The sequence below is a fragment of the Equus przewalskii genome, chromosome 32, assembly GCF_037783145.1.
Source record: "Equus przewalskii isolate Varuska chromosome 32, EquPr2, whole genome shotgun sequence".
Taxonomy (NCBI): Eukaryota; Metazoa; Chordata; class Mammalia; order Perissodactyla; family Equidae; genus Equus; species Equus przewalskii.
The window spans coordinates 21500263-21527089 of NC_091862.1; the positions used below are offsets into that span (position 1 = coordinate 21500263).

At 38.7% G+C, this 26827-nt stretch overlaps 1 protein-coding gene across 44 annotated transcripts in view; it reads right to left on the minus strand.

Moving 5' to 3' along the window:
- The window catches only part of UTRN (utrophin), a 479488-nt gene that overhangs the window by 133976 nt on the left and 318685 nt on the right, over positions 1-26827 (minus strand). For 41 of the 44 annotated variants that reach the window (XR_011535458.1, XR_011535457.1, XR_011535460.1 and 38 more), the window contains 2 exons: positions 15400-15572; positions 3889-4045 (listed from right to left, as the gene is read on the minus strand). Coding sequence is in view for 41 of the 44 variants with exons in the window: in XM_070602744.1 (XP_070458845.1) it covers positions 3889-4045; positions 15400-15572 (330 nt within the window). In the remaining 3 variants the exon portion in view is untranslated. Of the gene's footprint in view, positions 1-3888; positions 4046-15399; positions 15573-25450; positions 26087-26827 lie in introns of those variants that run through there. The other 3 variants (XM_008522196.2, XM_070602760.1, XM_008522195.2) reach the window with 1 other exon arrangement.

Sequence of the window (26827 nt, forward strand, 5' to 3'; positions counted from 1 at the left end):
GATTTTATCATCCACATAGAGGATCCTTCCGTGACCCCAGCCTCTCAGCTCCTTGACCTGCTCTCCTGTAAGTACCTTGTTCTCCACGCTACCTGTGCAGCTCACTTGCACAAAAAGACACCAGACATTGTCATTAACAATAAATGCACCCCTCCATAAACTCCATTTCCGGTATCCCTTCTCTGACCACCATTTGCTTTCTTTAAAGAATGTGCCCTCCCCCCAATTAGAACAATTCCTCAGCCCACCAAAGTGTCCAACTCATCGACCTCAAACACCCTCTTACTGTCCCTCACCTCATACCCTCACATGTCCCCTCACCCAGCTTCAATTCCACGTGCGATCATTAATATAACTCCCCCGTATTTCTATGACTCCCTTGCCCCTCTCTTTCTCCACCACATTCAACTCTTCAATTAATCCTCACCTCCCCTGAAGTAACTAAACACGGATGAAGAAAAACATTCACCTTGGTTGTTCTTACTTTAAATTCAAGAGCACTGACCTCAAGTGGTCCCTATGTGCTGCCCTGTGATCTCGAGATACATTCCTAGTTTATTAACTCACCCACTTCTGGACTACATTTCTACCTCCTCTCTCCTCAAATCTCCACATTTTTTCCTTCTTCTTGTATTCAGTTGATAATCTTGCTTCTTATTTCATTGAGAAAACAGAGGCAATCAAAAGAGAACATCTGTATGTTCCCACACCCAGACATACCAATCTACCTTCACCTCTACCCAGAGATTCGACATTCCTTTCTGTTAAATGGATGAACTCTTTGCCCTCCAACCTAAGACCAACCACCCGACTGGTACACTGGATCCTGCCCTGTCACTGTTCCTACATGGTACCCTCTCTCCTGGATCACTGACTTTTCCTATTTTGATCATTCCCATCAGCACAAAAACACGTTGAATTAGTCTCCATTTTTATACAGCCATTACTCCACCCCACATTCTCCTGCCAGCTACAGTCTCATTTCTGTCTCCTTGTAAAAATCCTTGAAGAGTTCTCTATACTTCTGCTCATATTCTTCCTTGAATCTACTCCAATTAGATTTCCAACTCTACCACGGCACTGAAATGACTCTGGTCAAGGTCAACAAGACTGTCTTTAGATGGTCAATTATGTGACCTCACCTTATTTAACCTCTCAGCAATATTCAATCTGTGATTACACCTTTCTTCATGAAACACTTTCTTCCTTTGGTATCCTAGACTGTTCTCTCTCAGCTCCTCAACTATTTTGGCTCTGCCTTCTCAGTCTCATCTTCCCAACGTCTAAAGCGCAGGTGCCTCAGGGCTCGTGTCTTGGAATTCTTGACTCCCTAAGTGATCTCATCCAATTCCATGGCTAATACATATGCTGATAATTTTGATATAATCCTGACTTTTCCTTGAATTAAAGACCTGTATATTCAACCAAGTAATAAACATCTTAAGCTTAAAATGGCAAAAAACAAACTCTTGAATTTCCTCCCTGGACTGCTCATCCAGTACTTTCCCCATCTCTCTGAAAGGTACTTCCATTCTTCCATTTGCTTTGTCCAAAAATCTTTGACTCCTGATGCCACGACTCTTCTCTTTCTCCAATAACCCACATATCCAATCCTTCAGCAAATCCTGTTTGTTTTTTCTAAATATATTCAGAAATGGGTCACCTCTCACACTCTCCATTCTTATACCCTTGTCCAAGTCACCACTCCCCCCACTTGGATTACTGAGATACATTCCTGAACTCCTCTATATTCTATTCTTCATAATTTAACCAATAATTATATAATGTAAATAAATGACAGCACTATAATTATTAAAAGCTTCCATGGCTTCCCATCTCACTCAGAGTAAAAGCCACATCCCTTACAAAGGACTTTCAAGGATCTGTGTAATCTGAATCTTCCCTCCCCCCTCCCACCCCTGACACCGACCTCATCTCCTACCTCTCTCTCTATTTGGCTAAACTGCTTCACCCACATTGGTATCCAAAGTATTCCTGAAATATGCCCAAAACATTGCAGCCTCTGTGGCCTGTCTTTCTCTCCTCTTTCCTCTAAGATTTCTTCCCTCAGAGAGCAGCATTACTTACTGCCGCTCACTGCAGGTCTCTATTCACAAATCACCCCATTTATGGCACCTTCCTGACCTTCTCCATATAAAATACCACCTCTGCTGCCTACACGCTCCCATCCTTCTCTCTCTCCTTCACCTTGCTTTAATTTTTTAATGGAACTTATTACCATGGGACATAGTATCTATTTATTGCTTGTTTCGTGCTGTCTTTCACGACTCAGAATCAGGCAAGAACTTTATTTTGTCCATTGTTGATTCATGTGCCTAGAATAGTGCCTGGTGCATATTAGGCACTCGAAACAGACTTGCTGAATGAATGAACCAGCATGATCAGCAACATCATTATCACTACCACCTTTATTATCTAAATGACTGGGTCTAAAGGGTTGAAGTAGAGCGACTGCACACAGTGCTCTAAAATACACTGAAATACAACCTCAAACAGGGTGACCTTGCTGCGGGGAGCGGTAGAAGATAGCCAGGACTTACTGGAAACGCTGATAGGCACTTTATTTGCTAAGGCCAGAATAGGACAATCATTTCATACTTTAATGTTTCAGTTTTAATCAAAACTAGTAGCACATGGTCACAAGCAGATTTTATACCTTCCAGAGCACTCCTGTTAGAAAGCTTTGTATTATTCTATTTCATCACTAATATCTGAATCTGCAAAAAGCGTATAGGAATCATTAATAGAAGGGAACGTTGGAAAAGCACAGAGAAAGGTGATTTCCTTAAATCAGTCATTTTAAATCTTCTATTATTATCATTAATAATTTTGTATATCATACACCAAAGGTGTCTTCCTTTTTCTTATCTTAGAGCTATTTCTCTATCACATTCTCTTTTCAAACAGAAAGAGAAAATGGTAATTTGAAAAAAGGTTCACATAAAATAAATTTCAAGGTCTTGTCATTTGGGATTGAAGCAACTTATTACATAGATGATATTTCCTTTTGAAGATGCACGTTAGAGTTTGTCATTTTTTAAAAGGCAACAGAATTCCAACATCACATTAAAATGTGCAGATTTAGAATGAGAACTGGTAATGCATGTGAAGAGTAAAAAAAATATAATAAAAGGAGCTGATATGTAATATACGAGAAAATGAGTATGAAAGAACAGTAAATAAATTAATGGAAAGTCAATATGGCAAAGAATTTAAATAATACAAGGATCTAAGAATTAACATGTCAGTTGATAACATTTCACCATATCTGCTTATCAGAGTAAAAGCATAAATTTGCATAGAGACAGAAATTTGAGCAGAATAAAATTGTACCTCAAAAAGTCTAAATTCAGAAAAAGAAAACATATAAAATGAGCTTAAATACTATCTTCATTTGTTTTAAGACTTAAATCTGTTTTATTCTCTTACTACTACAAGTCCCTTTTTCTACTTTCATTTATTATAAACAAGAGAGTCTGTAACTCTTTATAACTCTATGACTTCTGAATTTAAGGTTAACTTGCAGTAAAAAGAGTTCCCCAATATAATATATTAATATTTTAAAATCTATTGGACAGTTAGATAAATTTCTTGATCAGCTAAAAGCAATATTATGCTTTACATGCCTATAATGTTTGATTAAAAACCTTTAGTTAAATATGAAGAGACAAATTAATTTGAAACAAATGGAAGCAATGCATGCAATCTAAATTAAATTTCTAAATACAGGCAATTAGAAGCAAGGGGGAAAAAAATCTATGATAACTGGTTCAACTCACCTATTTATCTAGAATTTTATTTCAAGTATTTACTTCACCAAAATCAAAATGAATAAAAAAAGGTACCCACCATATGTGGTCAACTTACTTTGCAATGATCATATTGGAGCTGTAAGGCTGGAACATCCCCTCCAATGGGCATTTGTTTCTTAAGCTCTTCATCTTTCATATTCAGCCATTTGATCAGTTCTTCTAACGATGTCAGCAACCTGTTCCACTTCTCAGCACTGGCCTCCAAATGGGCCCTGTTGAGAGATAATGCCAACCATATTTAGAAGTTTGAATTGCATCCAAAAAATTATGTTCTTTCCTTTAGCCTAATAATCCTGTATGACCAACTATGTTCACGTCCAAGAAAGAGACTCACTCTTTATAAAAAACACAAATATATATTCAGTAAGAAACAGTTATTTTGAATAAGGTAGAATATTCAGAGGATATACTGGTAATATCTAGCAAAATTTAAAACGTACACCTCCAAACCACAAAGGCATAAATACGAGGCCTTCAAGAAGCATGTCGATGCTAGAACGTAAAATTATAAAAACAAAGTTTCAATAGTTTATGTATAGTCTATATGTACAGCCAAACAAAAATTTTCTTCTCATTTCGCCTATATACACAAAGAGAGGGATAGAGAGAAGAAATTACATGGCATACAAATTGTTTAGAAGGATACATACCAGATGTGGTTACTACTGAGAACACAGTAATTCTTATACTAATTGAGTATTTACAACAGGCCCATATTATTTTTCTTTCCAAAAAAAGCTAATTTTTTAGGAAAGGAAATTACTAGCCTTGATTTCTCTTGTAACCAAAGAAATTACTAAAAGCAGAACATCACCAACATTTACCTCAAAAAGTTGGAAAACAATAAGGCACTTCTTGGACAGAATACTGTTTAGCTTAAGGCTGATGTCCAGTGACAAACGTCCACTGTGAAAAGGAAACAAGTGAGCAGAAGCCATGGATTGCAGTACTTTATACTCTGATCAACAGGAGAGAGCTTTGTTTACATAATAATTCTGTTTTTCGCACAGAAAAGCACCTATAGATTCTTAAATTACGAACTTCATCATCAGGGAGCCGTGCTTAGGAAATACATTTTTATGTGATGAAGACTCCAATGAGAGCACAAGCCCTTGAAACTAGAAACACAAATAAAAGCACAAATTTGCTAGTTTGCTCTTGGTAGAGCCTTGGAGAAAGCCCGCTTGCCCAGTCTCAAGCCCGTAGCACGTGGACTGGATTTGAAAAGTTAGCTCAGTCAGAAACAACTCCAGAGACTCAAGGAATCAATGTTTACTCAATTCTGCATCACCCCAGTGGACAGGCTGTGAATGTGGATTTAAGCGGAATTACCGGAATTACCTTGACCTTTCCGATTGAGGGGCAAGGCTGATAGGGACAGGCATAAGCCTTGTTACACAATAGCTTCCAAAGACTAAAGACTTATGATGGCAAAAGATGACTCATTTGGGGCAAGCCCAGATGTAAGAAACCTCACTGATTAGGTTTCATATCCTCTCATACAACAACTCTTACCTTGACATTGACTTCATGATCCCCACTTCCAGAGATCTGCTCTTTACTGAGTGATACCCGGCACAGCTCACCACTGTCCCTCAGACCTGTCAGTGATTTCCTTTTTGGACGTCTGATCTGCTTGAGTCCCTCTTTCAAAGCAGATAGCTCTGCTATAGTTAATTCAACAAATATTTCCCTGTTGATCATATTATGTGGTTCTCCCAACAATAGATATTCAAAAACATGAAGTTTTTGTTTAAAAGTTCATAGTGTTTTCAGAAGAACAACTATAAGTAATTGATATCTAGTTTATCTCTAATTCATACAATAATGACCATGGTCTTTAAGCCAATATTATTGGCTAAAAGAAAAAATAATTGGAGTTCTGCTTATCTCTAAAATACCATGAACCAGCATTCAGTCACATACAAAAGACAAATTGTCCTGCATCTATTTACAGTTCTATTTTCAGCCACTTAATATAAAACAAAGTATTCAAACTCTACAATTCTATATCTTATTCACAAAAGCTAGGTAAGAATTAATAATAAATAATTTGTAAACACAGAAAGTTTGAGGTATTTTATAATTCTTTCAGAATTACATGATTAAAAAAATGTATTTTATTCCCTTGTATTTACGATCTTTTCTATTCATCCTACAGGTGCCATGATTGACCTCACTTTACAAAATTATGCTTTAATGAGATCCTGATTCTGCTTCAGCACCAGCTTTTCTGTGCTCATATTGATTAATTTTAGGCCAAATATGTAATTACCTACCCCTGATAAACAATAATTGTACTTGTCACAGAGCAGAACTAAATGATTTCATTTATATTAACTGAAAACTCTCTGCCAGTTACAAACCACTTTGCAAGAAGTATACTTGACTGAGCTGTTGCACTTTCTTTCCAGCATTTTTAAATGCAAAAAAAAAAAAAAAGGCAGCTCAAAATCAGAGGTCCTTAGTCAATTAAGAAGTGCTTGAGTGTCTCTGTGTGCCAAACACTTATGCACATACCCTGACCTCTTATTTTCGGTTATTTGATCCTGTATCTTCAATGTCTGTAGTTTAACTCTTTAATCAATAACTAAACCAGACGTTACAGTGCTTTGAAATCCAGTTACACATGCTCATTGTATTGAAGAGGATGCAAATGTCTTTCCCAATGCAATTAACTCTTTTGACTGCACAGAAATATTGAAATTCATCATAGAAATTTACGGCATTCAGCACCTGAAGAACTATTTACAAAGATAAAGGCAATACTTTTTTAAGAGAGATACTAAAGGGACTTTGAAATAAAAAAGATAACATTGGTATATGTGCTTCTCTGCATCTTTCTTTCTCCATAGTAAAAAGCAAGCTGATCTGGCAGATTCTTTGTCTGGAAAATCTGTTCTGGTTATTCTCCAATAGATTACAACTATGTGTTTAGTGGATTACTACCATATGCCCAAGTAAATGCATGCTTCCGCAGTAGCTGTCAGTGTTCTAGTTTCAATTTAATTCTTTCATCTTTCAAGATGAAAGCCTTTTCTTGGGCAATGGGTTGAATGCTTTGCAAGAAGAAACCTTAAAATTTGTGTTTGGTGTAGTTATACTTTCTCAATTTTACTCTAAACATATTAAAGCTTACATTTCCCCAAGACTACAGCTAACCAGCCATCAATCATGTATTCAGACTCTTCACCTGCAACGTTTCTTTATCTGACACATATCCATGAGCACTCACATTTTGGATAATTGATTTATTATCCTAACTCTCACCTGCTTCAGTGCCTTCTTTGGGTATTTGACATGGTCCTTCTAGTTGTGGCATGTGGGATGCCGCCTCAGCGTGGCCCGATGAGCAGTGCCATGTCCACGCCCAGGATTCGAACCAATGAAACACTGGGCCGCCTGCAGCGGAGCACGCGAACCCAACCGCTCAGCCATGGGGCCAGCCCCTTAAGTGATCAGTTATTTTTTAAAATATAATGCAAAAACTTTTTGGAAGGTAAAGATCCATAAAAATTGTACTTCATAATTCAAATACACAGCCATGTGTTGCTTAACAATGGGGATACATTCTGAGAAATGTGACACTGGGCAATTTCGTCATTGTGCGAACACCATACAGTGCACTTACACAAACCCAGGTGGTATAGCCTACTACACACCTAGGCTATATGGTACTAATCTTAAGGGACCACCGTCGTATATGTGGTCCATTTGTTGGCCAAAACATCGTTATTCAACGCACGGCTGTAGCAAAAAAAAGAACTTATTTTAAACCACCAAAAATTTCTACCTTTTGATGTTTTTACTCCTTCTCCCAGTGTACAGATATGCAAAATGGAAGAAACAGGATGAATGAGTAAAGAAGGGCATTTGTTAAAATAAAACACTACAGTTTTTAATTTATTCAATAAAAACAAACATTTATGGAGCACCTGCTCTGACATTAGGCACTACACTTTTCAGAAATAGGAAGTTCTAGGGTCAAGTTAGGAGAAGGACAAGTAAATCTGAGATAGGACACTAAGCTGAGATCGGATGCTGTGAGATAGGAAACCTAACAACTCTAGGAGCGTACTAATGGCTCAGAGAAGGAAGCCATGGCGAGAATTTGGAACCCAAACTTAAGTCCATGCTCTTTCCACTACATTGGTTTCACAATGGGCAGCATGAAGAGGGCAGATAGAAACTGCCCAGCTATATTTGTAGACAAGTAAAGATACATTTGGAAAGTAAGTCTACCAAAGAATATAATGACTCAAATTAAGAGGAGCAAAGACATACTATCCTCTATGATGTAAAGACTGTGCAGAATTAAATTCCAATCTGGCATTCTTACTACACATAAAATTTCTCTTTACTTTATGATAAAACCTATAGGATACAAATTGAGTTCCAATGAAAAACAACACCTTTATTAGTACAAGAATAACCAATAACGTTAAAGAGAATTAGTCCTACTCCCAGCAAGGGGATTAAGACCCACAAGCAGAAAACACAGTCCTCCGAATTCAGGCTGTGCCTCCAATGTGGTGGCCACCAGTGACATGTAGCTATTTCAACTTCAATTTAACTTAATCAAAACAAATAAAATCTGAAATTCAGCTCATCAGTTGCACTAGCCACATTTCAAGTGATCAACATGCCATGTATGTTCACTGTAGTGAACAGTGCTAATACAGAACATTTTCATCATCATAGAAAGGTCTATCGGAAAGTGCTGAACCACAGGAAAAAAAGGAAGAAGAGAGCAGCAGAATCTTCCTCTATTAGACTTGGGAAAAGGAAATTTTAGTAGTTTTACAATATGGTTAGTAAAATCAACTACCTAAGGTTAAAAGTGGTGTCAACGACATTGTAAAATGTGGTCACATTAGATGTAATGATGATGTTAAAGGTTAATCTTCTCTAAGGGCTTTTTAAAAGGTGCCCTGAATCTTTAAGAGGCTCATAAAAAAAGGGGGAAGATAGAATTTTATCTTTGAACTCTGTTTTCATTAGATTTAACAATTTCACTGGCCTTTGAAACCATATGTTAATAAGGATCTATATTAAACATCATTAAGCTGATAAGTGGATATTTAATTAACATAATCCTAAATTAAATAAGTTTAACATAAAAATTTAGGCCATGTCATTCACATTACTGAATTTATTAGTATATTTCCCATTCACATTTTTCCAGGGAGTAAAAAATATTGCCAAAGTTTCTAAGAGCCTATGTTCTAGCTGAAGTTTCAAAGCATTTGCTATCTCCTCTTACACTGTTCTAAGTGAAATATATGATTGCATGTATTCTTTCTGATCGTAAAAGAATATTTGGCACCCTGGGTTTCAGTATTTAAAAAGTTGAATTGTAGTCATCCAAAAGACTACAAAATAATATTTAAGATATTAACCCAAGACATGGAGCCACATATCACTACGTAGTTCCAATGACCACACCATGGTCAAAAGGGGTAATGCCTGCAAAGCACTTAGTGTAGGTCTGGCACAGGAATGTTCCATATCTTTAGCAGACATTCTCTTCTCCAAAAATGATGATAAATTAGAGCAGATGCTCCCCGCCATGACAATAGTGACTTTAGCACAATTAAAGCACAATTTGAAATACAGAACACACTGAAGGGGCATTTATCAGATGGCCGCCTTCTCAGAAAGATGAAGCAAGGCCACCTGCAGAGAGGGAGCTTTGGGAGAAGTTTGGGAGCTGAAGAAGAATCAAATCTTTAAAAAAGAGGCATGGTAGTGAAAACAATAGAAAATCATTCAGAATCCCAATACCACTTCTAAGTACAAAGTGTCAAATTACAGTAGAAGAAATGTTATCATTTTCCACTTTCTAGTGCAACACTAGGAAGGCCAGAATTAAGAGCAGGGGATAGAAAGGGTGTGGTCTCAGGATGTCAGAGATTGGAAAAGTAGACAGGAAATTCAAGGGGGAGAAGAAATTCAAGGTCCTGATATCAGTGAAATGGCTTATGATGGAATCCAAGCTGGGTAGAAGGGTTGACAGAGTCTGAAAAGAGGAAGGGTTTAAGAAAATAAAGATCAGGAGAAAGATGGGTGAGTTCAGGAAGAAGGAGGAAAAAGAAAGCTAAGAATTTCAGAGTTGAAAATATTAGAGGATGTGCACTTTCAAACAATCCAGTTGGAATATTGCAGATGTATTCTATATACAGGATAAAATCATAAGGCTAAATAATAGTAGGTAGATGGTCCTCAGACATAATAAGCTACTGAAAGAAGGTACCCTCTTCATATGGTCCTAAACTTTAATGTGAAGGAGAGTCAATTTATTGATGATGTTGTAAACAATTCTGATTTGATACAGCAGGGAGCTCTTCTCTAACTAATGTGGCAACATCAGTGGCATTCAGATGCACACGGCCAGGTGGAATGTAGTAAAATAAAACGCATGCTCTGGGGAACAATCTGCCCTTGGTCTCCTGGAGATTATCATCTCAGGGAAGCCAGGATGACACGGGACGTTAACTGAGTCCTAGGTATGGTCAGGTCTATGGGACTTCAAAACAGAATAGAGATAAAGGCCTGTACAGACAAAGTAAAAAGAAATTTGGAAGTCAAAATATAAAAAGTTATCACTACAGATATTGACACCAGGATGATAGCTGAGGAAAAGATGGAGAATAAAAGGGAAGCGAGATGCTCAAATCAATGAGTAAAGCAGAAGAATGTCTTACAGATCAGGAGGAAGCAGGAATAAGATGGTGAGAGGGTAGAATGATGGATGTATCACTTCTAAGGAGAAGTTATTGAGAGATGGAGACGAAATGCTTAAGAAATAGCAAAGAGGCTGCCAACTTTCCCTCTTATGCCCGTGCTGGCATGGCTCCTGTTCAGCCAGTGTGCCCGCGGGTGCCATCCTGGAAGTTTACGGCTGGCATTCTGATTGTTTGGTGTCCACAGCAGTCATTAAATATTCAGAATATTCCCACTGGCTGCCAGGTGAGGAAAATGGGGAAATTAAACTCTCTTAACGAGTGTTTTAAGTAAAGCAGGCAATTAAGGGAAAAGCCAACTTTCAATTATAAAGAAACGTGCTGGAAGAGTTTACAGAAATATGAAAGATACAGGAGAATTTGTCACAATAGAACCCAGTGTAAGGGTAGACTGTGCTTTAAACGAATGAGAGGAAAGAAGAGAGGAGCAGAAATTCAGTGTGCTTAACAGGTGTCATTTTCAATAGGGACTGAAGGAGGTAGGTCATCTGTACATACTGGTTAATGAGAACACTTCCCCATCCTGACTCCTTGTGGGGGCGGGGGCTTTTCTCACTAAGCACACTCCTGGCCTCTTCTCCATCCCTTTCTCACTCAGTCCCTGTAGAGGGAGAGTGAGGAAGCTGATTTGTAAATCTGGGGAATAACTGGATGCGCTTAGCTCAGCCACTCTTGCCTCTCGAGAACAGGCCTGCAGAGACTGAGTTCTTTCTATTGTTCATGCAGGCTTCCCACTCCGGAGGCCACCTTAACCAGGGTCGGCTGGTAATTCCGACTCACTCTGGGGTTCCATTGAGTTCTCACTCTAAGCTACCCCCTCCAACCTGGCCTCTGTCAGTAGTTGACATGACATTGCAGTTTTCTCTTGAACATTTTTTGTTTCATATTTGCTCAGAATCCAGCCAGGAAAGAGGGATACCATTTGTTGGGGGACTTTCTCAGAAATTCCAGATATTAGTGACTAAGATAGAAAAAGATGGGGTAGGGAGAATTTTTATGTCTTTTGAACTACTTAATGCCAAGAAGAATGGTAATCAATGAAAGTAACAATAATAGTTAATAATTATTGAATGCTTACCACATGGCACTGTTTTAGGCACTTTACATAGGCTAATTAAATGAAATATTCACAACAACTCTAGAAGGAAGTTACTCTTATTGTCCCCATTTTACACATGAGGAAACACATATCATCTAAGTAACCTGCCCACGGTGGCACAGTTCTAAGAGACAAAGCCAGACTTTGAAGCTCGACAGTCTAACTCCAGAGCATAACTCCATTAAATGCTATCTGCACCGCTTCTCTCTGAGGCATGCTTCCTAGATGAGGGCCCAATACTGAGAATAATAAACCATTTTATCTTTTTTTAATTGAGATATAATTGACATATCATATTATGTTAGTTTCATGTGTGCAACATAATGATTCAATATATACATATATTGCGAAATGACCACAATAAGTCTAGTTAACATCCATCATCACCCAAGTAATAATGAACATGTTAATGTCATTTATTTCACCCAGTTTTTGAAGTTAAAAATGAAAAATGAAGACTATATCGTTCTCTTCTTTAGTTAGACATATCCAATCTATATGAAAGCATAGACAGTACAGATACAGACACAGCCCTCCAGCTGTTATAAACTCGTGAGACTGTGACGTGTAATAATACAGTTATAGCAATGTGTCCTCTCTCTCTCTCCCTCCCTTCACAGCAGAGTTACTTGAGAAAAGGAGACTGTTGACTCAGTTCTATTTCCACTTCCTTACTTCCCATTCTGACTCTTGAGTCCTCTGCAATCAGACTTGCACCTCAACCAAAAAGTGGTCCAGGCACAAGTCACCAAAGCCCTTCTAACTGCTCCTGTTCTCTGTAGCCCTGCCCTGCCTCCACTTCTTTAAGCAGCCAACACTCTTAACTACGTCCTTTTTGAAACTACCTCCTCCCTTGGTTCTTGACAACACTCTCCTCTGGTTCTGCTCCCTCCTCAGGGGCAGTCACTTCTCAGGTTTCTTTGCTGGCTTCCCCTTCCTTCACCTATTCCTTATGCATGAGGGTTTCCCAGGATTCTTTGCTGTGCTGCCTTCTAATTTTTCCCCTCGTGCCTACTCTCAACGCTTACCCATCACCTCTATCTGGACTCTCCTCATGCCACCATCTATCTATTTGCTTTATAGCTCTCTAGTGAAGAGCAGACATCCATCCAATGGCTACTGGGTATTTGTTTCTGGATAGTGCCTCAACAACATGCACTAAGTTTCTATTCACTCTCTTCCCTCTCCTAGATACTGAAAGGGCCTCTTAGCAGGTCTCCCTGTCTTCACAATTGTGCTCATCCAACGCATCCTCCATAGTTGGGTGGAAGGGATCTTTCCAAACCTCAAATCTAAGCATGTTGCCTAAAAGTTTTCAAATTCCATTACCAATGCAACAGAGCATGGGAACACAAGTGTTCCATGATTTGTGTCCTACCTCTCTCTCCACCTTTTTTCTAGCCATAATCTTTCTCCTTTACACCAACAGCAAATTTTATTCTCAGCCAAACTGAACTTCTGTGAAAACACAGTGTTATTTCAAGCCTCTTGCTTAGATGCCCTTCTCCTGTCCTCACCCAGTCCATCTGGGGAATAACTATACATCTTTCAAGGCTCAGCTTAGGAGTCGCCTCTTTTATGAAGCCTTTGATGACCCTCTGAAGGGAGAGTGACCACTCCCTCCTCTGGGCCCACCTTAACCTGGACAGAACTGTGAACCCTCCAGGGGCAGGGGCCATAGCTTATCTAGGATTAGCAATATCTTACACATACAAGTAAGTACTTATTAAATGCTTGAATAAATGTCTGAATCTCCAGAAGTGAGTAATGAGGCTAAAAATTATCTTAATTCATTATCACATTAATAACACATTTTACTGGAATGTATGATCTATCTTGATGCAGCAACCCACTGGCAAAAGCTCATTCTCCCATCTTCTAAAAATAACATTAATCGATTTATTAGATAATATTCCAATTTTAGCTTATGAGTTCTTTCTTTCTAGGTTAGGAAAAAATAGAACTTGATAGGCTAGGCAATAACATCCATGAAAGACCAAAGATTGCTTTTGTTTGTAGCTTTCCACTTGGAACGACCTATGATGTAGGCTTTCACTAAATTCTCCTAAACGAAGAACTCGTCCTCCAAACTCTTGAAATTCCAGCACCACAGGCACAGTCTTCACTAGGGCCAGCCCCGTGGCTTTTAGCTCATCAGCCCAGATGCTGGTATACTAGAACCTAAGTGAATGTTCTTCACCGTATTAACATTTTAAATCTTTTTTCTTTATTTATGTTTATGGGGAACAGAAGTCGCAACCCAACAAGATCTGGCTAATTGAAAATTCAATTGTAAATAATTATAAGAATATTCTCTCATTGTACAATATTCCCTAGTTTTTCTATTAACAAAAGAAGAGTTGGCTCATGTTGACATAATTTACAACAGAATCTTTACATGCTATATTACCCCCTTCTTTAAGTGTAAAAGGAAGTACAAATCTTCTTTCATGAGCTCCAGAAGAATAAAAACCTTTCAGGACATCTCTTCAGAAAGAAACATTTTTAAAAATTCATTCCTAATAAATAATCATTGAAGATTTCTGCTCTCTACAAAGTAGTTCTATGAAATCCAGAAACCAGTTGAAGTAGATCCACTGAGCCCCTTTATGTATGTTAAAACAAACTAGATGCTACATTGGACGGGCTCTACATAGATTAAGGAACTATCAGATTATCCCACTCAATCTTCACAACACTCATGTAGGTTAAATATTTACATTTTGATTTTGTAAATGAAAAAACTAAGGCTCAGAGAGACCAAGTGACTCGCCCAAGATGAAAAAGTAAATAGTAAAGTCAAAGAGTCAAATTCAAGCCATTTGGTTTTAAGTTGTACATTTTTCTATACATCGTATGATTTCTGAACTCTGAAAGGAACTGACCCAAGTGCGTAAGACATAGGTCTTCCTACCAACATTCCTCTTTGGGATCTTTGCTCAATAACAGGTTCTCAGTCAGTTTCCTCTAAACTCATATTCAATTAGGTACTATCCACCATCTACTAAAGATAATTCCAAAACATTCTTGACTCCCAATAACACTAATAATTGCCACAATAAGTATTTTTTCAAGGTCCTTTCCTAGTGAGCATTCTGGTCCTCAGATTCATCCTTAATTAACTTTACTTTCTCCAAATGCAGTCAGGAATCATCAGTTTTCCATTTTGGCGCCCACAAGAGAAATTTAACTTCTATAAATACATCATCAGGTTGGACATACACACAGTACAATGAAGCAAAACACTTTCATTGCCAAGAGTCAAAAAGATCTGGATCCAAATCCTGCTTAGCACTTGTTAGCTCAAAAACTTGATAAATTCCTTAGGTTCACCAAGCCTCTGTTTCCTCATGCAAGAAAGTATACCATTCACCTTACTGGGATTTTTTGAGTACTAAATAATGTTTGTAAAGATTCTAACGTGGCATTTGGTCAAGGTCAATATTCAATAATGAACAGGTGTTGGTAACATTATTATTAGCATTATAAGGTTTAAAATATGATATGTGAATTTGTAAGTAGTCAGGCACAGTGGGCAGAGGGCACTGCACATAAATGAGGCAAAAACTATAAAGAAATAGTCTTTGCATTTAAATCTATTTAAATTTAAAACGATCTCTGAGGAAGTAGCCCGGTGGTAAGGCTTCCTGTTCTCCTTCTGTTGTACAAAAGCACGAAAGTCCTCCTCTCCCATTATTTTTATTTTGATATTGTCTATTCTGACCTGATGCTAGCAGATTTTGCTTTTAAGTCGTTCCATCTCTGGTTCATATCATCCAGTCGATGCTGAAGCATAGTAGCCTCTTCAGAATTTCCCAAAGCTTTTACCATCTTCTGCCTGTTTCCATCAATGCTTTTAAATATGTCATTATGGGCATCAATTTCTGCCTGGATGTCCTAAAGAGAAAAAAAGCAAAGAGATAACGCAAATGTTAGGTACTAGTGTCAATATTACTTGGGATTGCCACATAGAGCTTAATTTTTTTATACACCACAGCTGAGTTTCTTAGAAACAAAATAGTTAATTTCACGTTAACCGATAATAAATTCAAGTGTTTCCACGATTCTTACATTGAAAATAATTGTCTTAAAATCTTCAATACATTGATGCCCCAGTTCTTAAAAATAGAATATTACAATCTAAATTTCATGTATCAACTAGTTAGATACTAGTATTTCAGACTCAGTGAGCAATTGTTGAAATTTTATGTAACTGTTGCCAAATCATTGAATTTTGTTAATATCCAGATTCTTTCTCTCCTTTAGACATAGGCAAAACTTTCCTCAAAATACCAAGTTTTACAGAGATCTCTAAGATCTTACATAATTTTAATTGATTTTTCACATTTAGACATACAAATAGTTCATCCTTTCAATACAAAAAATTTCTTTCTAAAATTGTAAAACATTTTCACAAAAATGTTTATCCTCATTAAGAAATAAAAACTAGGGGACGGCCTGGTGGCACAGTGGTTAGGTTTGCACATTCCGCTTTGGTGGCCTGGGGTTTGCTTGTTTGGATCCTGGGTGCGGACATGGCACCACTTGGCACGCCATGCTGTGGTAGGCGTCCCACAAATAAAGTAGAGGAAGATGGGCACGGATGTTAGCTCAGGGCCGGTCTTCCTCAGCGAAAAGAGGAGGATTGGCAGATGTTAGCTCAGGGCTAATCTTTCTCAAAAAAAGAAAGAAAGAAAGAAAGAAAAATTAATGACAAAATAATATTTCTCCTATTAAATGGGAAAATATTTTATTTTTATAAAGCAAATTTGAGTATAGTTTAAGCAAAATAAGAATTCTTATAAATTAATAGAATAGAAATTGGTTCAGACTTTGAGACAGTATTTTGGTAATCTGTAATCCTAGGAAGATTGATGTATAAACATATTTATCATACTGTTTTTAAAGTAAAAAAGTGGAAACTATCATATTAATGGTTATATAATACTAACTTTAAAAATGGAGGATACAAAGCTATATATTATTATGATGTTAATTTAATTTCTAAAGTAGATATTTAAATTAGCATAGGTATTGGTGTATCATTGCACACACATACACATTAAAAAAGTGTAAGAAATAAATCAAAATAGTGTAAATTCTTATAGAAGAGGATTACAGGTGATTTCTTCTTTATACTTTTCTGCATTTCCAAATTTCTACAAAAAACAGGGATTCTTTTTCTAACTAGATACAACAAATTTTAAATACAGTCTTATCAATTTTTTAATACTCTCCCATCATAAGATTGTCAACACAATTATCTATATTAATTTGGCAATCATCTTTTCCTCGTAAATAAAATAGAAGCAATCTAGTTGTAGCTAACCAGTGTAACAGCTATTACCATCCAACAAATGAGCCAATTAACAAGCAGAATAACAGACACCAGAGGGGGTCATGAAGGTGTGGGGTGAGTCTCCATGGCATTAACTGGTAATGAATATTAAAGCAACTTACCACAGAAATTCAGATAATGAATCTGAATTAGTAAAAGGAGAGTAAACTCTTTAACACCAAAAGTTTATTACCCTTCTCATCTTAAGTTTTCCTTTATGAACCTCACTCTTCTTAAGTTTCTCCAATTCTAAATGAGCAGGATAAAAATTTAAATAGGAAGTCTTTAAGGGGCCGGCCCCGTGGCTGAGTGGTTAAGTTTGCATGTTCGCTTCCACAACCCAGGGTTTTCCGGTTCTGATCCTGGGCACGGACATGGCACATTAGGCCACGCTGAGGTGGCGTCCCACACAGCAAAGCCAGAAGGACCTACAACTAGAATATACAACTACGTACTGGCGGGCTTTGGGGAGAAGAAGAAGAAGAAGAAAAAAACAAAGACTGGCAACAGATGTTACCTCAGGTGCCAAACTTTAAAAAAAAAAAGAAAGTCTTTGAATACTCAGAATGCTTTCATTTATTTAGAACTCACCCCAGGTAAGCAATCCATGAATTCCATCAAGAACCAAGGCTGTGGGGCCAGCCTCTAACGGATTGTTCTTCCAGCCTCACAGACCTACACTAACCACAAAGACCCGGGGAAGGGCCATTTGTACCTCACTACTCCAATCAGTGTGGTAGGAAGGTGTCACCTACATGAGGTTAAGGGGCGGAACTGCTGTATTATAATTTCTGAGATTTGTCACGTCTAACGTGACACTAACAGAGTCAGATGTGAGAAGTGGGAAGTTTGATGGACAGCTTCTACGAGGTTTATGCTCCAAATTTGCAAACCGATGACCTCTGGGGTTATCTGACCCTAATGACAAAGCCAAATCAGGTCCACCTGCAATGTGAGACCTGAGTACACCCAGAGTTAGGGTTAATCACTAAACAAAAACTCCGAGATCATTGACTCTTCTGTATTTCACTAGCACCCCATGCCAGAGCAGCGCAGAGAGGGAACCGACAGGGGAGCAGGGAACAGAGCCAGATACTCATTCCAGGTCCTCAGGCTGGGCAACATTACGCTTGGAAATGGCAATCTCATTATCATCTTGGTTTGGGATGCTTCAAGTAGAAATTCTCATTGAAAAAGAAAAAGGAAAGAAAAGTTCTGCTGAAAGGTTCTTTGGCGTCATCTCCTGAACTATAAAGTGCTATACACTTAAGGATGGAAGTGTTCTGTTGCTGTGTTCCGAAATGCATTTTAAGACATCTAAAGAGATATATTAAAAAGTCAACAGCTGTTAGCTTATGCTGTATATATGTATGATAGTTGTCTTTCTCAAGAAGCTCAACAACACAATGAGCAAGGCATCTCTTTGCTCTCTATTGCCAAGGAGAATCTTGCCCCAAATTTCCTGTATAGGTTCCTAAACATTATCATCAGTGGACCACACCTAAAATGACAAGGCAATTTGAAATCACAACTTCCTGAAGTAGCCTGATCTATACACTTCCTTTCACATTCAAGAGAATTAGAAAAACAAAAGTGCATTAAGATCCATAAATCATTTTCTAAGTTTCACAAGAGCATTCTAGACCATCAGGAAATTTGGATACCAAGAGCATGAAGCAAATTTGGCTCCTAACCTCAGATCAGACGATACCTCTTCCAACCCAGCCACAATGATGAACGGCGTAAAACAGAACTGCATCTCTGGCCCTGTCAATGATTAGAAGCATTTCTCTAAAGTTTTGGCGAAGAGTGCTACCAGTGATCATAAATTCATGTTGAAAAGTAACTTTCAATATGTGGAAAACCCTTCCACGCATGAGCTTCATCAAGTTAGGAAGGAAATCAACAACCAGAAAATAATCAAAGAGAAGGAAACTAGCATACGTTATTTTGTTTTATTTCACATTTGGTGGCATGTTTATTTGGCCAAATATAGCAAGAGCTCAAGACAGAAAATCATCTTAATATTTCTTCTGTATCCTTCACAGTCTCTGTTACACAGAATGAGCCTATGTAAAATTGATAGACAAACTGACAGATACATTGATAGATAGATAGATAGATAGGTAGATAGATAGGTAGGTAGGTAGATAGATGTATAAATGCATGAATAAAAGTCTGAATAACCTCATCTTGATTGATTGGCACATTAGCCACTGCAGTGCCAGGGAAAATCAGACAATTAAATAATTGGAAGGGAATGTAGTAATCATTTTATTTAATCTCTTTATTTTAAAAAGTTAACATGGGGAACTTGAAATTTTTAGAAGATTGCACAGCAAAGCCTGCGTAACTCTTCACTGGAAATGCAGACTTACACACAGTTAATGAATCGTGTGCCTTTCTAGATCACTGTGCAATGATGCACTGGTTTTAAAATCAAGATGCCAGCATGGGAGGCCGTCAGAGCATGATCCTGTTGCAGCATCAAATGCTAAAATAACTTAGAGTTCTGTGAAAGAAGGTTTATCTGACTGCACAGCTGGAAGACGTGCCCCACTAATGCTTCCCTCCGCCACCTGAAAGCTTTCCTAAACGTTAAACAGCACAAAATCGGTATCAATAATTAGTTATGAGAATGTAATCCATCCAGAAGCACAAAGCAATGCTCTTTCAAGCATTTAACCTAAGCCGGTCATGCGCACAGAGGGGCCACAGCAAGCTATTCAAGCAGTTGAACTAACATTTGAAAACAAAACAGAAAAAAAAAATTTTTTTGAGGAAACTGGCCCTGAGCTAACATCCGTGCCCATCTTCCTCTACTTTATATGTGGGATGCCTGCCACAGCATGGCCTGATGAGTGGTGCATAGGTCCGAGCTTGGGATCCAAACTGGTGAACCCTGGATCACCAAAGTGGAGAGCACCAACGTAACTGTTATGCCACCGGGCCAGCCCCCAGAAGAAATATTTTAAGGATTCACTTGAAATGCTTGAAATGTGCCTTCAAACAATGTAACCATAACATAGAAGGTTAAGAAAAAGGCAGGGAGGGGTCAGAATAAGAGAACCATGTAGCTTTCTCTAACAAAAACACCATCCCAAGTAGAAGATGCACTCTTTCAGAACAGCCTTTCAAAAGACGGCTATAAAAGCTCACAGCGGTTCCCTCACCAAGAGTTGGTCTCTTTGCACATAACACCTGCTACCCAGGACAAAATTAACTTCATGAATAAAGGAAAACATTTATTTATTGACTGACATTTAATAACTGACATTTTCATGTTAACTTTGCCCTTAACTGGACATTTCTTTAATGATATAAGTCATAGAGATATTATATGCAAATACTTTATGAAGAAAGAAAGGTATGTGATATACATTTAAAGTACTGTCTTTCTTTATAAGGTTCTATAATCAAGTAGTGGCTATAACTATACAAGCAAAAATGTTTCTTTAGGTTATAATGAACAGAACTGTTTGAACTCTCTGATAGGACACAGAGATTTGGAACAGTACCCTGGGGAAGTCTCCAACAACTGAACTGGTGCCAGAAAACACTCATCGTTTGGGGGCCTTGTTGACAGAATCTTGGTTTATTTTTGCATGGCTTATTTACCTAACCCTACAAGGCCACAGCGATGTTTTCTCTGAAGGAATCCTGACCCCTTTCCTAAAGGTGAAGAGTGAGGTTAGCCACACCTTCCCAACCACCTCCCAAGGCACAGGCTAAGTCAACAAAGCCAACCGTTAGGGGAAAAGAAACCCGCTATTCCTTCAAAAGTCAAACTAGAATTCCACGACAGTTCAGGATGGATTCTCAGGAGCTCAGCACTACTACCAGAGCTTTAGGTTTCGAAAATGAGGAATCATAATTTTAAAAAACAACAGTCAGATATTACCTAAAAAATAATACAACCAGCAAATAACATCATCAAAGGTCATTATGTGATATGTAAATATGCTTTGAGACAGTCTGTGAGCTTCTGGGATAGTGAATAATTGCAATTAATTATTCAATTAATTAGCTTACTTAATTCGTTGATTTAATAAATTATTCAATTAATTATATATAAACTACATCTTCTGTCAACAACTAATTTCATAGATTTTAATCACTGTATTAATAATTATGGAATCACATTTTAACAGACAATAGAAAGTCGTATTGCCTGGCCTACAGCAGCATTTATAAATTAAGAAATCAATGCCACTAAAGTTCTTTTCCCATTATCTGTGATTATAAATATGTGTTAGACAAAGCGTAGAAGAAAAGTTAAATTACTTAGTGGAACAAGTTCACAATTACCTGCACTTGCGAGATAATTTGAACAAGCCAACTTGCAATGACAATGAACAAACAAACTACATTTTAAATTCCAACATAGTAAACACTGCTATTAACCAAAACACCTTTCACAACAAAATAAGTTCCAAATCCTTGCTTCTATAACAACTATTACCAAAACACACTAAAATCCTGGTGAGTTAAAATGTGATGGCTTGCCTTCTGAGGTGCACTTTCTAGAAGCAGGTTTGATCTGCAATGAACATAAGTTTCTTAAGAGCAGTTATTAAATGTTTCACGTGGCCTAACTATTGCCTCACCTTAATTCCCCAAATCAGATGGTATAATCGAAAATGAACAGGTTTGAAAACCCGGTCAAGGATTATTGCATTTAAACATTGAAAACCACAATCCTGGGGCACCCAACTCCTGAACTCCTGACCTGTGTAAAGCAGGTTTTATTGCCCAGAAAACTCTCATTTTTTTCCCCTCGACATACATCTGCCCACACACCCACACACATGCACGCACACAGGTACACAACCTCAGATCCTTCCTTCATCTTAAACTCATCTTTCAAGTCCCAGTTTCAATGTAATTTCTCCAGGAAAGACTTCACTGCACCCAGATTGGAGTATGGCTACCTGTTACTCTTACGGCTCCTTCTACTTTTGCTAAATCACAAGCTTGTAATGAAAACTTTCCTTGCTTAAGGTCTGGATCCTCCCGCTAGGCTGTAAGTCCAAAGAGGAGAGGTTTTACCCTCTTCTCCACTGTCCCTGAACTCAGCCCAATGCCTGATACATACTATGCGCTTCATAAATATTTACCAAATATTGAATAAATGAGTAGACCTTGAAATTGGAAGTCTACTGTGTCTCCCAGGATACACGTGTTTTAAAATTAGGTATTGCAAATTGAGCAGTAAAATATAGCTCCAAATTATAATTTTAAAAATTAGTCATCCCACAGGAGGTAAATGCCACAAAGAAAATTTAGCATTGAGTGGTTTCTCTCTGTACTGTCACTATGGGAAGCATCTTTCCCAAAGAATTCACTAAGAGAATGGTACTCCTCAGACACACGTATACATACACGCACATCCTTAGAGCATTACCATCATCATTAATCATCTAGTATCAGAACTACAAAAATAAAAGGCAATAGTCACTCAAAATGTCACTGAGCTAAAACTGTCCATTACTCTATCCTTGGTGACTACTAAATAAATGAAACAGTACACAATGCACATGGCTCAGTATGACAGCATATTAATAGCCCCTGAAGCCATCAGATACTTCCTTTATGAAGCACTTTCAAAGAGAAAATTAATTCGTTAACATCAGGGTGGCAATAAAACCAACTCATAGGCCAGATTTCAGAGAGGTGCTTTGCTGGACCAGCTTTCTGTGTCAAGTCAACTGGGAGTCTGAACTCTTAGGATAATCACCCTGGGCACACTGTCGCAAGGCTCACCCCTCATCACCTGGTTAGATGATTAAGATCTACATACTGCAGGCACACCTTGCCACAAAGTCATCCTCCCCTGGTGAGATGTTCCAGTCTCAACCTCCTCTGTGGGACCACTCTGGGGTACCCATGGTTCCCACCAATTGGGGTTTCTTGATCCTTGGTGAGCTGTCACCTCAAGGGAACAGTAGACAACAGTTCCTGACACCTGGATCCCTAAGGACTCCCAACATGGCCTTTTCTGGTTCTAAGAGATTAGGAATGAGTACCAAGTGCAAGTGCCATTCGGCCTCTGCTGGAAAATCCCAATCTTGGCATCACACATTTTGGGACTAGAGAACCAAATTATAGATCTCAATCACGGCCAAACATTCATATATAAACAAACACCCAATAGAATTCACAAAACCACTGGATTTCTCTAAAATTCAAAACTGTCAAACAGAATACCCCCTTTCAATTTACCTGGAGAACAAACTGCTGTCTTCAAGTTAGGCTGAAGCTCTGCCATCATCTGGGCATTTCAGTTATCTGACCAGTCTACACTTTTTCAGATTAACCATCATCGGAAGACCCAACACTCTCCCAACCTTGGACTCTAGTTTTCTTAAAGCCTGAAATGGACTCAGGAACACAGCGAAACTGCCTTTTTGCTGTGATAACCTGAACATCGAACCGAACAATTACATCTACTGATATGGAGGGAAAAGTGTTAAACCATTAAGGTTAGTATTCTCTCTAGAAGCAGCCCACAAGCACTGAGGAAAAGACAGGACTGAGGGAACTGAGACTAAAGGCACTCTGGAATGACTGTTAGGCAGCTTCCGAAGGTCTCCTGTGGCTTCTGCATCACGGCAGCAGGCCGGGCTCTCTCCCTACAAGTGGCATTATCACTTTCAGAGTTGGAGGAAGGTAGGGAGTTGTATTCAAGAGGTGTGAGGGAGTGGTCCCTTTCCATCGTACCAGTTTTCCTGGCAATGAGTCAATGCACCACCGGCTAAATATATGAGACAGCTTGTGCGAAAATACACAAAGGATTTTTTTTTAATACTTGAGTTGGAGAAAAATACATTCATGGATGATAGCTTCCCATGAACGAAAGATGGCAAAGACATTAACTTTCATGTAGACTTTTATAAAGGCGTCCAACACAAAAATAAATATCTGACCTAGGATTTTAAGACTAACAGCAGCAATTACAATACAAAAGTCCAGCTATTGCCCACAATTACTGTGGGGGAGGGAGGGGGGGGTCTAAGTAATGAATTATTCATGTAACATATGCCCTATACCTTTTTAGGAAGAAACAGACAAATCTATACAAACTGAGCTAATAGACCTCTTTATAGTCATAAAGTTTGTCACCTGCTGTTACTAGCTGCCATAAAGAAGATATTCTCTCCCTCCTCCACCCCTTTTAAATGGTGAGCAAGTTGATTGAGAACCATCCGTTACTCTCAGGAATTTAGATCCTTAACAACATATTAAAGCAAGAGGTCAAAGTACGCCCTGTGTTACAATCCTTGCTATTGCACTTGGGGTGCAGGAGAGATGCAGCAGGAGGGAGCATAGGACGAGAAGAAGCTAAATGCTGCGTTCTCCACCCTCCTTGCACGACACTGCTGCGATCACCAGGAGGCAAGAACTGACTGCAATTGTTTTGGAAAAGCTTTCAAACATCTCAAATGACACGGTTTCACACTTTTTCCCCTGGCAATTGTAGTTTTGTAAGAAAAAGCTCATTATTCCTTTAATGACTCAATACAGTCTTGGCTTATAGCTGTACTTGTAATGAACCATAGGGTACTCATGGTGAAAGCCACTGAGCGCATCTTTAACAACTGATAAGTAATTGATTTACGCACAGAGCGAGAGTTCTTCGCCTCTTTCTTTTTCTTTAAAGACTGGAAGTTGAAAGAAGATAGATGTTTGGCATCCAAAGGCTAAGGAGGGCAGGAGCCCATGAGCGGCACGCTGAGGTTTTCTGTTTTGTTTAACCATAAATGTAAGGTAGCATTTGGCAGGCTAGAGACTCAATTCTAGAGTGTGCCAAGAACTTTCCTATGGAAAAAAGAACTAAATGCAAAATTAATGATCCCAGCATCAAAGCTCCACAGTGCATGCAGGCACTCCACATTTAAATCAGACATCCCCAGAAACAAAAAGGAGAGGTTTAAGATCAGCTGTGCCATGGGCACTGTGAGGCATCTCCTGCCGAGTCTCAGCACTGAATCTTCAGGAAGGAGGGAGGAAAAGGCAGCGCTCGGCCACTGCAGGGAGATAAACGTGAGGGGTATGGAAAACAGAACCCATGCCTGATGAAGTCAGACTTTGGCATGAAAACCCGGTGTTGTTGCTGTTTTCTGTTTTTTTTTTTTTTTTCCAAAATAACTTTCAGTTAAATTACCAGCCAACTTGAGTACAAAGGATCTCTTCTGATGTGGAATTCTAAAAGTGACAGGCATCATGAGGAGCCCTCCTGACCAAGGGAAAGAATTGCTAATTCCTTCTTTAGTTGAAAAGAAAATGTTCTAAGAGGATATCAAATCAAATATGCCTTAGAAATTATATTAAATAGTCAGAGTGAACAGAATATCTGCCATCTAAATGCACAGTAAAAAACAGACAGGAAAAGGAAGAAAGAAAAAAAGAACATTCATGAAGTCCACGTTCTGCCTACCTTTTCGAATTTTGTCAGCAGTTCCCGTAAGCTGAAGTTCAGACCAATCATTGTCCGGTAGCCCTCAAAGCCTACATCTTTCCGGCAAACTTCCTTCAGACAACAGCGTTTCACTTCTAGAAACCGTATCTTTTCTGGCTATTCTTTAAAATCCTTTGTAAAATCCTTTACAAGCCTTGCCCTTGAGCTATGGTCCATGAGCAGCAGCAGCAGCTTGCGCTGGGACATTTTAGCCACTCCACCGTGGGTCCGGTTTTTCATGGACTTCGGAGTTCACACGGAATAGACCTGCTTCTATAATTTCTGGGAGCTGCGTTCCACGAGGCTGGCATGGTCTCCTTTTTTCCCTGGGAAGCCCAGGATTCCCTTCTGCTCACCTCACTAATGACCTGCAGCCCACAACTGTTCTCTCCTGGGCCCCAAGCTTAGAGTTTGGTCTCAATTACACACAGCAAAGAGAAGCTATATCCTGGAAACTTGCATGAGAGAAAGCAAAAAAAAAAAAAAAAAGAAGGAGCCAAGTATTACCAACTTCCTCCATTCAGACTGGTTTCAGAAAGAAAAAGAAAAAAAATCCCGGGTAAAGAGCCAGTTTTCAAAGAGCATGACTTTCGTAGAGTTCGAACAGCAAGGAGTGCAGTCTTGTCTGAGGAAACACCCAAACAGGGGACAAGAGGCCACTAGTTTGCACTCTCCCAGACACCGCAGCCTGTGTTGCTATGGTAACCACCAAGCTAGTTTCAGTCCATTTCCCTAGGTCAGGCTATGCCTAAGGGATGCTGTCAGTGCCACAGAACTAAGTTGTTTAAAAAGTTGTTCTATCTGTCCGGAGAAGAGTTGTAGCAGCAGATCTCATGGCCCCCGCCTTTGCAGAGTTTGCGGCAGGGGAGGGCAGCGTCAGTCAGCGCTGGCAGCTCCCCTCGCTGATCTGACAGTAGTGTGGTAACCTACTTTTCTTTCCAGCGGTTGTTTATTATTTTAATCAGCATCCTCCCTTCCACCACCCCTCACACAGTTTTTAAGTGAAGCTCACTCCCATTTCCTGGAGGCCTCCCTGCTCCACACTGCAGTTCAGCATCTCTCCAATTGCCTCCATCCGGAACGGATCACAGGATCCATATTCCAATTGAGAGCGCACCCACGAGAACAAAAAGGTGGGTACGCAAGACAACACGAATCTCCAAACAGAGGATGTGTGATCAACTGCATTATTTCTAAAAAGGTTTGACAGTAAAATGATGGGGAGACACTTTTAAAGGAAAATTCTTTCATCTCATTGATACCCCTAAAAGTCATTCCGTAAATTTGGGGGAATTTACTCATTTCTGAAATAAAACTTAATAAGTGAAACTACTCAAAATGTGAGCAATAACCAGT